This window comes from Triticum urartu, chromosome 3, assembly GCF_003073215.2.
Source record: "Triticum urartu cultivar G1812 chromosome 3, Tu2.1, whole genome shotgun sequence".
NCBI lineage: Eukaryota > Viridiplantae > Streptophyta > Magnoliopsida > Poales > Poaceae > Triticum > Triticum urartu.
Genome location: NC_053024.1, coordinates 165239675 through 165252842, shown reverse-complemented (window position 1 = coordinate 165252842; position 13168 = coordinate 165239675). Strand labels below are relative to the sequence as shown.

The 13168-nt window shown below is 40.1% G+C and overlaps 1 protein-coding gene across 4 annotated transcripts; it reads left to right on the top strand.

The window, feature by feature from the left end:
- Nucleotides 1–285: 285 nt before the first annotated feature.
- On the top strand, nucleotides 286–10823 carry LOC125543428 (transcription factor bHLH68-like). 4 transcript variants are annotated; one of them, XM_048706761.1, is made up of 8 exons: nucleotides 287–794; nucleotides 1080–1368; nucleotides 1852–1932; nucleotides 3094–3159; nucleotides 3472–3537; nucleotides 4214–4270; nucleotides 10235–10288; nucleotides 10390–10823. In XM_048706761.1, exons 1-8 carry the CDS (start codon nucleotides 493–495, stop codon nucleotides 10540–10542), a joined length of 1068 nt encoding a protein of 355 aa, XP_048562718.1. In that variant the 5' UTR covers nucleotides 287–492; the 3' UTR covers nucleotides 10543–10823. The 4 variants fall into 4 exon arrangements, with proteins under 4 accessions (XP_048562721.1, XP_048562718.1, XP_048562719.1 ...); XM_048706760.1 differs by having other exon boundaries at nucleotides 288–794; nucleotides 10232–10288; XM_048706764.1 differs by lacking the exon at nucleotides 3472–3537 and having other exon boundaries at nucleotides 286–794.
- Nucleotides 10824–13168: the final 2345 nt, after the last annotated feature.

The following is a 13168-nucleotide window of genomic DNA, read 5'->3' as shown; positions in this document are numbered from 1 at the left end:
TACCCTACAATCGAAGAAACGAGATCAGGACCGCGGATTGAATACCTAAAACAACATGTACTATTCTATATATATATATATATATATATATATATATAATATAAAATATTACAAAGGTGGGTCGGGAAGAGGCAAGAGGAAAGAAAACTAATTAACGATACAAAAGGGGAGCGGAGGGAGAAAAGTGGAAGGGGAAGTTCACAAATGAAAGGAGTGAAGCGAAAGGAAGAGAAAAGAAAACAAAAGCCCAGATTCCTCTCCAAACAGGTCCTATCCTTTCCCCCCCCCCCCCCCCCCCCCCCTCTCTCTCTCTCTCATTGTTGTTTTCTCTCACTGGACCCTCCATTTCTAAAAAAGAGAGAGGAGATGAGGACATGCAAAGCTACCATACCATAAAGATTTGCATAGGAATTTGCGGCAGCCAAGATCCTCTGGAAATTTGATTGGTGCAGCCGCAAGAATTATTTGTTGTCAATTGTTTGGTGCTCAAGGATGGTAGGTGGAGGAGAATTCAAGGGCACCATGGTGCAACAGATGGTGTGTGGTGGCACAAGCAACGCCAACAATATCATTAGTGGGCTGATGCCTTGTGCCGAGGAGGAGCAAGAGGAATCCACCAACATGCCTCTCCTGTCTTCTTCTCCTTCTATGGCTTGCTCCCATGATCATCAGCTCCTTTACCACTCGTCAGGTCAAGTTCCTGATGTTCGTGACAGCGCTGCAACTTCCCCTGCAAGTTTTCAAGGTGGACAGGAGGAGAGCCAGATGCCAGAATCATGGAGCCAGATGCTTTTGTAAAGACCTTCGTCTATACCTCCCACCCTCAGTCCTCTGTGATTTACTTACTACTAATGCAAGAATTAGTGCTAGCTAGCTAGGGTGCCCTTCAATTCATGCAGATTTCTTCATCAGTACAAATTAAGTAGCTGCACGCTTTGTCCTGTTGTTGATCAACCCCCTCTCTAATGGTCTTTTACTGCAAATCTCACATGCATGTTTCTTCTTCCTAGTACTAACTTGTTTTTTCATGTATGGACGGTGCATGTGTACGTACGCACGCGTCGGTAACCACAAAGCAGAGGAGGATTAGTTGGAGACCATGAGTCAGATCTACTGTCAAAAGGATTAGAGGAGGGTCCTATGGCGGCTCGGGCTGGAGCCCCAGCTTACAGTTTCTATGGCCATGGCGGTGGTGAGGAGATCCAGCCGTCGGGGCCCAACTCTCGGCTGAGCCAGATGCTCTTGGCTTTCTCTCCAAGGTCATGCATCACCTCGAACCTCGACGGCGGCTTGCTGGACTTCTCCAACGGCGCGGCGCCGGCGCCCGCACCGGAGCTGTGGAATCAACAATCGGATAACTCGTCTGAGGTGATCAACTGAATTTCACTTCATGCATGGCTGAAATCCCCCATAAACTCTTTGTCGTTTCCTCCAATTAATTTGCAAGGTATATTTCTTTGCTTGCAGTTGTTTCGCAAACAATTCTATGTATTCTTAGACGCTTTTTAATTAGAATCGATCGTTGCTTGATTATACAAAACCTTTAGCTCCATATGTGTGTGTGTCGTGTATATACTCTCTGTAAAGCTAATAATATTAATTCCAAGATTCTCAAAAAACAAAAACTTCTCATGTGCATACTTCATATCTTCTTAAGGGTGTAGAGATCCTTTTTTTTCGCCGGGGAGGGCATAGAGATTCACTTATATGTGTAATGTCACATCGGATTCTATCCGTGTTAATTTGGGCAATATCAACCATGGGATTAATTAACTCTTGTTAGCAGTTTCTTTTTGTACTAAAGATGAAATAGAGTCATGATTTGATTTTTCTTTTTTTTCTACCTTCCAGAGTAACAGCACTGCAACTGGATCAGCTCCCAAGAAGGCTAGGGTTCAACCCGCCTCTTCAACGGGACAGTCTATTCTGAAGGTTTTATTCTTGACGCACTCCTTTCTTATTACTAGCTTAGAATCCTGATTCTCTCTCTGGAGTATGTAATTTTCTGTCTATACCAGCAGAAGAGCCTGTCAACGCTTGTACCCATCTCCCTTTCCTAGACAATATATTGCACATTTGCACCACATATAAAAATGTTAGACCCTCTATTGATAAATGTAAAACGAACCAAGTGTTTCAATGTTCAATTTTGAGCGTAAAAATATGATTGAATACTTTGCCCATAGTCCCACAAGGATCAAGTAATGCTTGTAAACTGGAATGCAGCAACAAGTATTTTATTATCCATGCAAAAAATGTATTTTGTATCACACAATCTGCATATTATTGTACTACGTATTGACCAAATTAATGAGAAGGCCATCTCTCGATAAGAATAGCTAAGGCTACCATGATATATCACTTGGATCTCGAACACTATCTATGATAATAAATCCAGAGGTGTTAATGAAATGTCCAAAAAAAAAAACGATTCAGTTTGAATGTATTTATATTCTGGATTGACCTAAAAAAGGGATATATGAAGTTGAAGGCCTTGCCATAGCAAAAGGGTCAATAGGTCAGGTTTGTTTGGTAACATCTTTTTCTTAGTGTTGGTAACATCTTTTTTTGATTGGTATGGCTTCGACCATTCCTAGAGCCAGGCAATTACTTAAACATAGGCATAGATAGAATTATTTGTCCACACGGTTATCAAGTTTTTTTTTGAAGTTACCGTTGCAAACCCCAAGAAACTAAGAACCTTCATCTATATTTTCTCATTCGTGTGTGACAAATAGATCTATGGTAATATTGTTTTCTTTTTTTCTAAATGTATTTACGTACCAAAGTGATTAATTAAAAAAGTATCACCCTTGGAAACTTGGGTGTGTAGTATGGCCTTTGTTTATGCTGTTTATACTACTTCGGATATGGGATACTCTATTTTAATAAAGATGGTTGTGTGCGTCACATGATGCAGAAACCGGGAGTTTTAAGCTCGTTACTGGAGAAATATGTTGAAAATTTCAGATATATGGAAAAGATATAGAACACGCTAAGATACAACAAAAAGTCCTTCTTGCCTTACATGTGCATATTGGCTAAAAAAAGGTGTGTATTCATATTTGCATCCCATCAATTTTGTCATTTCAGGTAAGGAAGGAGAAGCTCGGGGATAAAATAACAGCACTTCACCAAATAGTTTCCCCATTTGGCAAGGTATTACACCATTTTAGTTGTACGTTAATGTTAAACCTCACTGCACTGCACTCTAGCTAGCACTTGATGTCAAATATGCTTATGCATGATCTCTCCTGCGAGCTCATCCCTCTAGTGCATCAGTGTGTAATTAAGCTTCAGGTCCCAAAAAGCTAGCAAAATATATTCTTTTGCGGCCGCTGACACATAGAATGGGAATGCATATATGTGAAGCTTTTGCCCATGCCCTTTATTTTTAGCTGCACATTCTTTCACTTTATGCAGCAAAGGAAGTACACTGACATATATGCACACTTGTTCCCATTTTACCAGACCGACACTGCGTCCGTGCTGCAAGAGACTATTGGCTATATCGGATTCCTCCTGGGTCAAATAGAGGTCCAACGTCCTTAACTTGTCTCTCTCTTCCCCACGAGCGGCCCTAATTTTTTCTTCATATTCGTAGTGTGTTTGATTTCTCAGGAGTTGAGATTTTATTCGTCTCCTGGTGTCTGCATCAAGAGGTGCAGACAGCAGCTTGCCAATGCTTGATGCAAAGTTTTGATATTCAGTTCTAGTAGTTGCTAGCTTCTACGTATAATTTTTACACATGCATGCATGCACTGCTTCCTTTACTTTAATATTGGTGGCATTTTCATGTAATATGCAAGTATGTGTGTTAAACAAATACGCATGACACCTACCATGCAACATGGTGCAGTGCCAGGGTAACGTATAGAGGTGTGTGTGGGGCGGCAAATTTTACCTGTGGTGCCTGGCTACCTGTAAAAGCGAGACGTGAGCTGCAGGCGAAACAAAAAGGGGGAAGGGTGGGGCTGGGTGTAAGAGCACGCTCTTAAAGTGCGTGCGTGGAAATCAGCACAACAGCAAGTTGCATGTGCGTGTGTGCCTGTGTTTTCATGCTTTGGATGTGCTTCGTCTAGCTCTTTCTATTTCTTCTCTACCGCTCGTCTCTCTGTCCCCTTTCTTTTTCACAATCTTGTTTACGTTACGTACGATTTCATGTGCATGACTGATGTTCACTCGTTCTTCCGTGTACATGCATGGTGCGCAGGCGCTCAGCTACCCATACTTGGGACATGGCACTGGTGCCTCCGTACGTCACCAAGCTGTAAGTAACCCATCTCTCTCTCTCTCTCTCTCTCTCTCTCACACACACACACACACACACACACATTTATGGATGTTTTTCTTGAGAATGACATATTTATGGATGTTGTTAACGTCATGGCTTTAGCTAATTGTAACACAAATAGTTCAATGAAGTTGCCGACTCATTATCATCATCATCATCATCATCATCATCGTTGTCATTATTATTATTTGAGAAAAGCCAACATAGTATATATGACACCCACTGACCTGGGCATACCTTGGGCCGGGTTGGCTTCATGCCAAACTTTTAATAGCCGAGGACACATTACATGTACCCGTCAATTTATGCACCGGATGCCCCGATTCTAGTGCAGCCATTGGATGTGAAACCGAGGGAGAGGGTCAAGTTGGAAGATGGGTAGATGGCCTATTTTCAAAATAGTCCTTCTGTTTTGTTTGAATTGACCCAAACTCCACATCCCTCTCCATTAATATTTCCATGTGTTTAATTTTTGGTCTAACTATAAAAAGGGTGGGTCATATATGCCATTTTTTTATCCGTTTCCACTAACATGTTCATCTTGACAAGCTCTTAAAAACAAGATCGATGCTGCATACATTTTTTAATTATTTTTCCTGCTTTTTGAAACTTGATGGGTCAGTTTTGTAAACGGGGAGCTTACACAAGAACTTTATAAGAACAACATGTTTGAGTAAATTTAATGAAACACTATCCTACATTTTGTAGTTATTTCATAAATATATTGGTCAAGTGTCAAAAAAATATTTCGAAAATGTTTCAAAACATATTCTATATTGGTCTTGTTTCGAACATTTCATCAATACAAAAGAAAAAGGATGGTCAAATCAGATCTGAATTTGGGCTTGTGGTTTAAAATATAATACCCTTTTTGTGTTTGGAGCTAGAAATAAACGCTACATTTACTAATGGGATTGGGCAAAGCGTGGAGTGCGGGTTAAATTTCATATAGTATGAGGTATGTTTCGCAAAATGAAAACAATCCATCTTCTAGCCCGACTATGTCTCTTAGATTTCCATTCAATGGTCTCAAAAGCTTTGGTGCATAGTGTGCACCGATTGATCATTTCACTAGATATTTTCTTTTTAATAGCCAGTCCTGAAGCTCAGCCGAGCTCAGCTCAAAACAAACAAACGGGGGCTTTACTCAATTATTAAAATATATTAATAACAGTCATGTTTTGAATATAAAATACATTGCTACATCTATATTTTACTAAAACCCTAATTTTACCGTGTCGAAAAAATAACCCTAGATTCCAGGTAATTCAATGTTTTATTGGGCTTTCGGGCCAAGCCTCGGCAGAAAACTAGAGCTTGAGTCCGGCCCAGCTGTCCGGCATTTGGGCTTAAGTGTTAGGCCAAGTTGCCCACACATAGGTTTACGTGCATGAGACATGGCTGCAAGAGGAAATATTAACTAGTTGGGTGCCATAGTCACAATATATGCTAGATTTCACTAATTATGGGCAGTTGCGGACCTGGTAGCATGACGTACTCTAACAGTGACAAAGATTTAACGAAACAGACATCATTCACGGGCGCCAATAAAGGGGGCTGCCGGTGGTGACATTGTCAAGCTTGTCACTATTGTTCAACTCAGTAGTGGCCATCATGTATAATAAGACATGTTAGTAGCAACTTCGTCCAACTAAAAAAGCCCGTCCGAGAATGATCCTCTTATCTATTGCCTTTGTATACAAGCCTAACTAACCTTAACCCTAGCATATCCATTGAAATGATCCCTCTCCACCACCACTCATGATCTCCTTCCTCTATTACTCTTCACAATCCCTCGGCTCCTATTTCCTTCCTCCATTACTTATCTCTCATCTACCTCTCATCAACGCCGCTACATCGACTTCCTTTATGCCAAGGTCAAGATCACGCTCCTCTGCCATAACTTCTTTGTCGATGAGATCAACATCATGTGTTGAGGGTTCGTTGGTTGAAGCACGAAAGGAGGAATGTGCAGAGTCGCATGTAGTGTGTCATGCACCATTGTGGCCGAGGCGTCATGGGCTCGTCACCAAGGTTGAGGAGTCCTTTGCATTTGGCCTACTCTTCAATGTCGACAACCTACACCAAACATCCATGACACCTTCAGCCTCCACCAACCAAATTCAACATCTCCAATATCCTCCTCGAATATTACAATGGGTGGCTAAGAAAGGATGTCTTCTTGAGTGATGTTGGCCTCTCATATAGAGTGGTCTCGATTGAGCAGCGGCGTGACCTCCTCTGGCGGGCGATGGTGGCGGATAGTGGCAACACAAGGTGATGGATGAAGCTATAGCTCCCTTGGCATGGCTGGAAACTCGATCCATGAGTTTTTTATGCACTAGTCACCATTGGCGTGTGCATTGTGTCCTTTAGTAGTAACAAATATCGGCACTAAACATTTTGTCGATGGCTGCAAAATGTCAACTCGTCAATGTAGATGGCGAAGTGTGGTTAGTGGTTAAGTTGTAGAAGAAAACCTCTTTGTTTCTTCATGAAAGGATGGCCTAAGGGTAGACATCACTTGTGAAGACTAGTGGTGCATTGGTAACCAACTGAACATCACCAATGGAAACTAGTGACAATCTTATAATGTTTATCATAAAGTTCACGACAAATAATATTCTTCATTAATTTGCTATGACTCTTTTACCATCAAAAAGTTGTTACAATTTTTTTCATCATGGACTAGATGCCACGTGGACTCACTGTATGGACTGAATGATGTGGTAGCCACATCAAACCATACACCCTACACGACAAATAATGGTGATAACCGTCGTCACAAAATTAGATGGCCCATTCCATCTAACATATCCTAATTTAATTTTGTCCAAAGCAATGTCATAGAAATTTGGAGGATTGGCGCTCTTAGGGATTTTTCCTATATATATAAATCATCCGATATCTTTAGAAAAAATGCCCCTGGATTGCTTTTGCACCCTAGTTTTTGGAATTTTCCATCAATTAAAACACCTTAGTACAATTCCTTTGCTTTTTCCTATGAATCTCTCTCTCTCTCTCTCTCTCTCTCTCTCCCAAATTCATGTGGCTTTCTAATCCTATAGGATTCAAGAGGACATGTCACTCCAATCTGGTGTTTGTCCTTGAGAATCTTGTGAATCAAAGTAGCTTTAAATATTTAATACTCTCTCCGATCCATATTAATTGACAATGATTTATTACAATTTGTACTAAAATCAGCGACAATTAATACACTTTTACTAAAATCAGCGACAATTAATATGAACTGGAGGGAGTACGATGATGATCCAAGCCCATTTCTACTATTCAACTTGTGAAATGGGTCATGGATAAGTCCAAATTGTTTTAGAAATATGAAAATGGGTAAATAGACTTAGATAAAAGGTATGTGCGTTTTACAATTAATAGAATGTTTGAATTTAGAGGGTACAAATTGCTGGGTGCACCTAGCCAATTCAAACTGGACACTGGGCGCACTTATCCAGGGTGGACGGTCCGATCTCCACTAGGTAGCGCGCATGCCACCTATTTCAGCCCAAATTAAATGCCAAAAAAGTACATTATTTGTAAACATGGTGAAGTTGAAATGAAAATTACGAACTGATCATGTTTATGAAGAATACCTACTGACCAGAGTAGTGAAAATCTGAATTCATTGACAGTTTCACTATCCACAAGTCCAAAGTTCGTAATCTGATAAAACACAAAATAATGAGCAGAAAAGTACTCCTCTGGTCGGGTGCATAGGGCGATGTGTGTGTGGTTATAGGTCACCGAATTGGCTAACTAATAATGTGGCATGTGCCACCAGTAGCATAACATTGGATTCATATATGGATAATGTTTTTAAACATATTTTTTTTCTTCACATGTAATGCGTATTTGATTAGTCAAACTGCCGACCTTGAAGCATGTGTACGCCCTATGCACCACGGAGGGGGTATGTTTTTACCCCTATAAACTTGATATCAGGCTGCCGGAGGTTTGTACTTTTATCTATCAAAGATGCAATGAAAATTTATCAATTTACAATTTAAACCTGATATAAAAAATAACATAATACACCCAATATCTCATTTTTATAATATATTTAGATTGTTTAAGTTGGATTTTCACGGAATTCCCACCGGTTGTCATCTTCGTTTTAGGGCGCCAACTTTGGCGTCCAGATTTTTAGCGGGTAACAGTGATTGACCGGTGACAAGATACGACAGGGTGCATATTGCCGGAGCAATTAAGGTAGGGACATGCACGCATGTGCTGGCTACCGCATGTGAGCCAATGATGTATGCACGTCCGCTAGATGCCTATATCATTTCAGGCAAACTTTTTGCACGCCTGTACGTGCAATGCTGAAATGCGGATTGTTCACATGCTTCTGTTGGCTAGCTTTAAAAGAGAGCATGTGCACATTTCTAAGAATTGCGAAATAAACCTTACGTATACATGAATAGTGCAAAAGTAAGTTTGATAGCAAGAACTTGTTACAAAATGTATGCCCGTTTCTGATGTGTCAGAAGAGATAATATAATAGATGAATGACTGTCTGTCAAAAACGCTTTTATATTATTAGACGGAGGGAGTAGTATAGAAGGCACCTACGTGTACTCATCTGTATACGTGATAAATGAGTAGGTGCTGGGGAGAACTTTCACTAGCACACGCACATATAACTTGTCACAGAATGTATGCCCATTTCTGTTTCTAAAACGCGAGAGTATGAGGGGACTGCTGGTTTGCTCCCCCAAGAAATATGGTGGTTTAGGAGTGAAGAATATTGAATGTTTCAGCCGGGCTCTGCGGCTGAGGTGGGAGTGGTTTCGATGGGATGAGGTGGACAGGCCGTGGAAGGGCACCCCGACGCCGTGCGACAGCTCTGACAAGCAGCTCTTCTCGAGCTGTACCACAATTCAGTTGGGTGATGGCTCTCTTGCTTCCTTCTGGATGGACAAATGGCTGAATGGGGTTGCACCTGTTGTTCTTGCTTCGGAGATCTTCAAATTGACCCGCCTCAAAAGGTTATCGGTCAAGGAGGCGATGGACAATGGGCGATGGATGAAAGGGTTACAGCGTATGCATACTGATGCCTAGATCGAGCAGTTTATCAGGCTTTGGGGGGAGGTGCAGAATGTGACGCTGTCCAACAATAGAGATTGCATCAGTTGGGACTTAACTGCAAATGCTGCATACTCTGCTTGCTCTGCTTATGAAATTCAGTTTGCAGCTAGGATTGCGATGCCGGGTTTGGACCGGGTGTGGAGGTGCAAGATGGAAGGAAAGGTCAAGTTTTATTTGTGGCTGCTCCTGCAAAATAGGAACTGGACGGCAGATCGTCTGTGAGCGAGAGGGTGGTCACATAATTCCATGTGCCGGTTGTGTGATCAACAGGAGGAAACCGCGGAACACCTAACTCTGTCCTGCTGCTATGCAAAGGAGGTTTGGTTCCAGTTCAGCAGAACAAGCAGCGCAATGTACAATGCTATTTCGTCGGCACCCTCGATTGGGGAATGGTGGTTCAGGCTGTATTCTGCTACGGGTGAAAAAGAGAAAGTATCTGAGGATATTACTTTGGCCGCGTATATCGCGTGGAATCTGTGGATGGAGCGAAACCGGAGGGTTTTTTATCAGAAGGAGCGGACGGCCATCTCTCTGGCTGTTTTCATCAAGGAGGAGGTTAATTTATTCTGGGAGGCAACTAAGAGGACCACTGTAGTATAGATGTGAGAATTCCCGTGATGTGGTGTTTTTTTTTTCATGTTGTTCTGAGTGCATGGGTATGGTGTCTGAGCTAGGCTCTAGTGGTTTTGTAATGACTTCTCTTTCTTCTATAATGCAAAGGCAGAGCTCCTGCTGTTCGCGTCAAAAAAACGCGAGAGCGCACGTACTTCTATCCAACTTTGCTCCGAATATAATCAACCTTAACTATAACTGGTCTTTCTTTTGTGCGTGCAGCAGCTGAACCATGGCGATCACATAAATTCCTCGGCAGAAGCAGCCCGTCCCCAACAGGTTTGTACAAACATGTATAGACGCATTTGCATTTGTTTGCTTCGTATACGTCGATATCGATCACAAATACTAATTAAACTACTCGATTGGTACATATGTAGGATGCACAAGATGTCGAGGGCAAGAAGTCGGATCTGAGGAGCAGAGGGATGTGCCTGGTGCCGGTGTCGTGCATTACCTCGCGTCTGGGCGCCGACAACACCTCCGACTTCTGGCAGCCGGCGCCGCCGCTCAGCGGTATCATCCTGCGATAGGATCATCAAATTGTCTAAACACCGCGGGCTTGTGTGCGCGCGTAAATATATACCATTGGTTAGCATTCATGTATCCATTGTTGATATACATATATAGTTGTTGAGGTATTTGGAAACACATATCATCAGGAGCAGTCATTCTATGTGCAAGAGTGATTGCTCATGATGATATGCAATGCATGTATGTATGCATACACAATATACACACAAAGTGCTGCTCTCCACCTGTTGTGTATGCATGTAGTACCTTTTTCTACGGAATATGTGTGTCTACTTTGCAACGGACGGTTGACTTATTTTAGGACCCTCCCGCAAAAAAAAGACTTGTTTTGGGACCGGGGAACCTTTATTGATTCAAGTTGAATACAGGCCCAACAATTCCGACTGAGGTTTTAAGGGGGTTTCCTGTACGAAGCTCCCCGCATCAAAGTGACGACCAAACGCACATGGGATACGTGCACTTGGCCAGACCATTTGTAGCCACTTTTTCTCTCTTTTTTTCCTTTTGAGTTTTTATGGTCTTTGGTTGGGTATTCTTCGGGCTTTTCTTCTTTCTTTTCTTTTTCTTATTAGGTTTCTTCTACTCTCTTCTTCTTATTTTTTAATTTTTTACTTTTACTACTTTTAAAATACATAGAATTATCATAAAATTATACAAACATTTAGTAATTTGTGTAGACATACAAGGGAACAATTTTAAAGAAGTGCGAACTTTTTAAAATTACATGAATGTATATTTAAAAATAAATGAATACTTTTCAAAGATGTGAAAACTTTCGAAATTATACAATAACATTTTTTAAACAGATGGTACACTTTTTATATAATATTAAAACAAATTGAACACTAATTAATTATATGGTTTTTTCTAGAAAATGATCTAAACAATTTTAATTACACTACCTTTTTGAAACAAATGTGAACAATTCTAATTACTTGAAGCTAATATTTTCAAATTACATGGATTTATCAAAATACAATTCTAGCTTATAAATTCTTTTTGAAAATGTATTTTTGAAAGAACATTTTTGAAATACATATTTTAGAACAAAAATAAAACAATAGAAATACTAGCTAATTGCCCCGCATTGCAACGGGGGCATACATATTCTAGTGATTAAACATCAATTTTGTCCGACATATACCTTACAACCGCCATATTCTATATTTTGAAAATATTTAATTTGATTTGAGCACAGGTAAGGGAGCTAGTGAAGTTTTGACACAGTTGAGGTTTCAGTATGATCTGATTTGATTTGGGTATGCGTTGGGGAAGGAAAGGAAAGATTTGATTTGGTTGGGATTTTGTTATGATTTAATTTTATTTGATTGAGTTAAGACGTGGTTTTGGTAAACTACCGCCTTGCTTACATTATTCCAAGCTACTCTATTTACGTTGATTTATATTTTGCACGACATCAATTGGGATTATTAAAAAATCAACAGACAAATCAAAAGTGGGGGAGTGGGTGTTGGGCGAAAATACCGAGGGAGGCGGTGAGGTGAACCTATCAACCCCCCCCCCCACCCCCCCCCCCCCCCCCCCGCTTTAATAATACTACAGATATAGCAACAACTATCTGATTTGGGCCCCTATTTGAGGGCTCCGTTGAGAACCACACTTGACAACCGAGCTCTCACTCAAAAGTTTTAAGAAGTTGCTATATACATTTAAAATGATAAAAATTAAATAATAAAAGTAAAATTTGGTCTATAACTCCGATGGCATTCCCTGATTTTGATTGGTTTTTATTTCTTAATTTTATTTGTATCTTGTCAATTCTTTTTTATTTATTCAGGATTTTTATTTTTTGTACATTTTTTATTTGGCGATTTTTAAGTTCCTGAAGTTTCAAATTCATGTACATACTTTTAATTATATGACAATTTTAAAATTTATGAAGATTATTTTAATATGGGAGCTATTTTGAATTAACAATATTTCATAAATCCGTGAAAAATTTCTACATTTTACGCACTTTTGGAAATTTCAGGAACTTTTATGAAGATGAATGTTTTTTAAAAAAAATCCATGAACCTTTTCAAACATTTACTTGTAGTTTATTAATTCACAAATTTTCAAATCTATAAGAAAATAATAGACTGGTTTTATACGAACTGGTATGTGGACGATTTATTTTCGTATGTGCCAGCTAGAAAAAACAAGCAAGACATTAGCGTAGTAAGCGATGGTTGTTATTCGATCCGGGTGGAATGTGTGTGCTTCGTACCACTAGTGGTGTATCCGGCGGCTGAGGCCGTGAGGTTGACTGAGATCGCATCTCACGTTCTCTGCAGCCAATAGCGACCCAAACGCACAGGGAGGCCCTGATGTCACTGTAGCAGTGATTCCAGGATTTTTTAAATTTCCGTTTGGCTTATGGAAGTAACATGAAAAAATATTTATTTTTAAACTTTTATAACTATTTTCGAAATGTGAGAACAGTTTTTGCAAATTTTAGGACGTTTTTCGAAAAACAGGAACGATATTTTAAAACCTGAGAATTTTTGGAAGTTCTAAACTTTTTTGAAAACAAAAACGTTTTTACAATTGTAAACAAGGAAAACCAGGTCGCTACAGTACTGCTACAGGAATTTTCCACGAATTTTTCCCAAACATTGTCTG

What these genes read in the sequence shown, in the direction of transcription:
- LOC125543428 (XM_048706760.1), top strand. Translation starts at nt 493, where the DNA reads ATGGTAGGTGGAGGAGAATTCAAGGGCACCATGGTGCAACAGATGGTG. An exon ending in AATCGGATAACTCGTCTGAG is followed by an intron (nt 1,369 to 1,851) that starts GTGATCAACTGA and finishes TCTACCTTCCAG; the next exon opens with AGTAACAGCACTGCAACTGG. An exon ending in CGGGACAGTCTATTCTGAAG is followed by an intron (nt 1,933 to 3,093) that starts GTTTTATTCTTG and finishes TTGTCATTTCAG; the next exon opens with GTAAGGAAGGAGAAGCTCGG.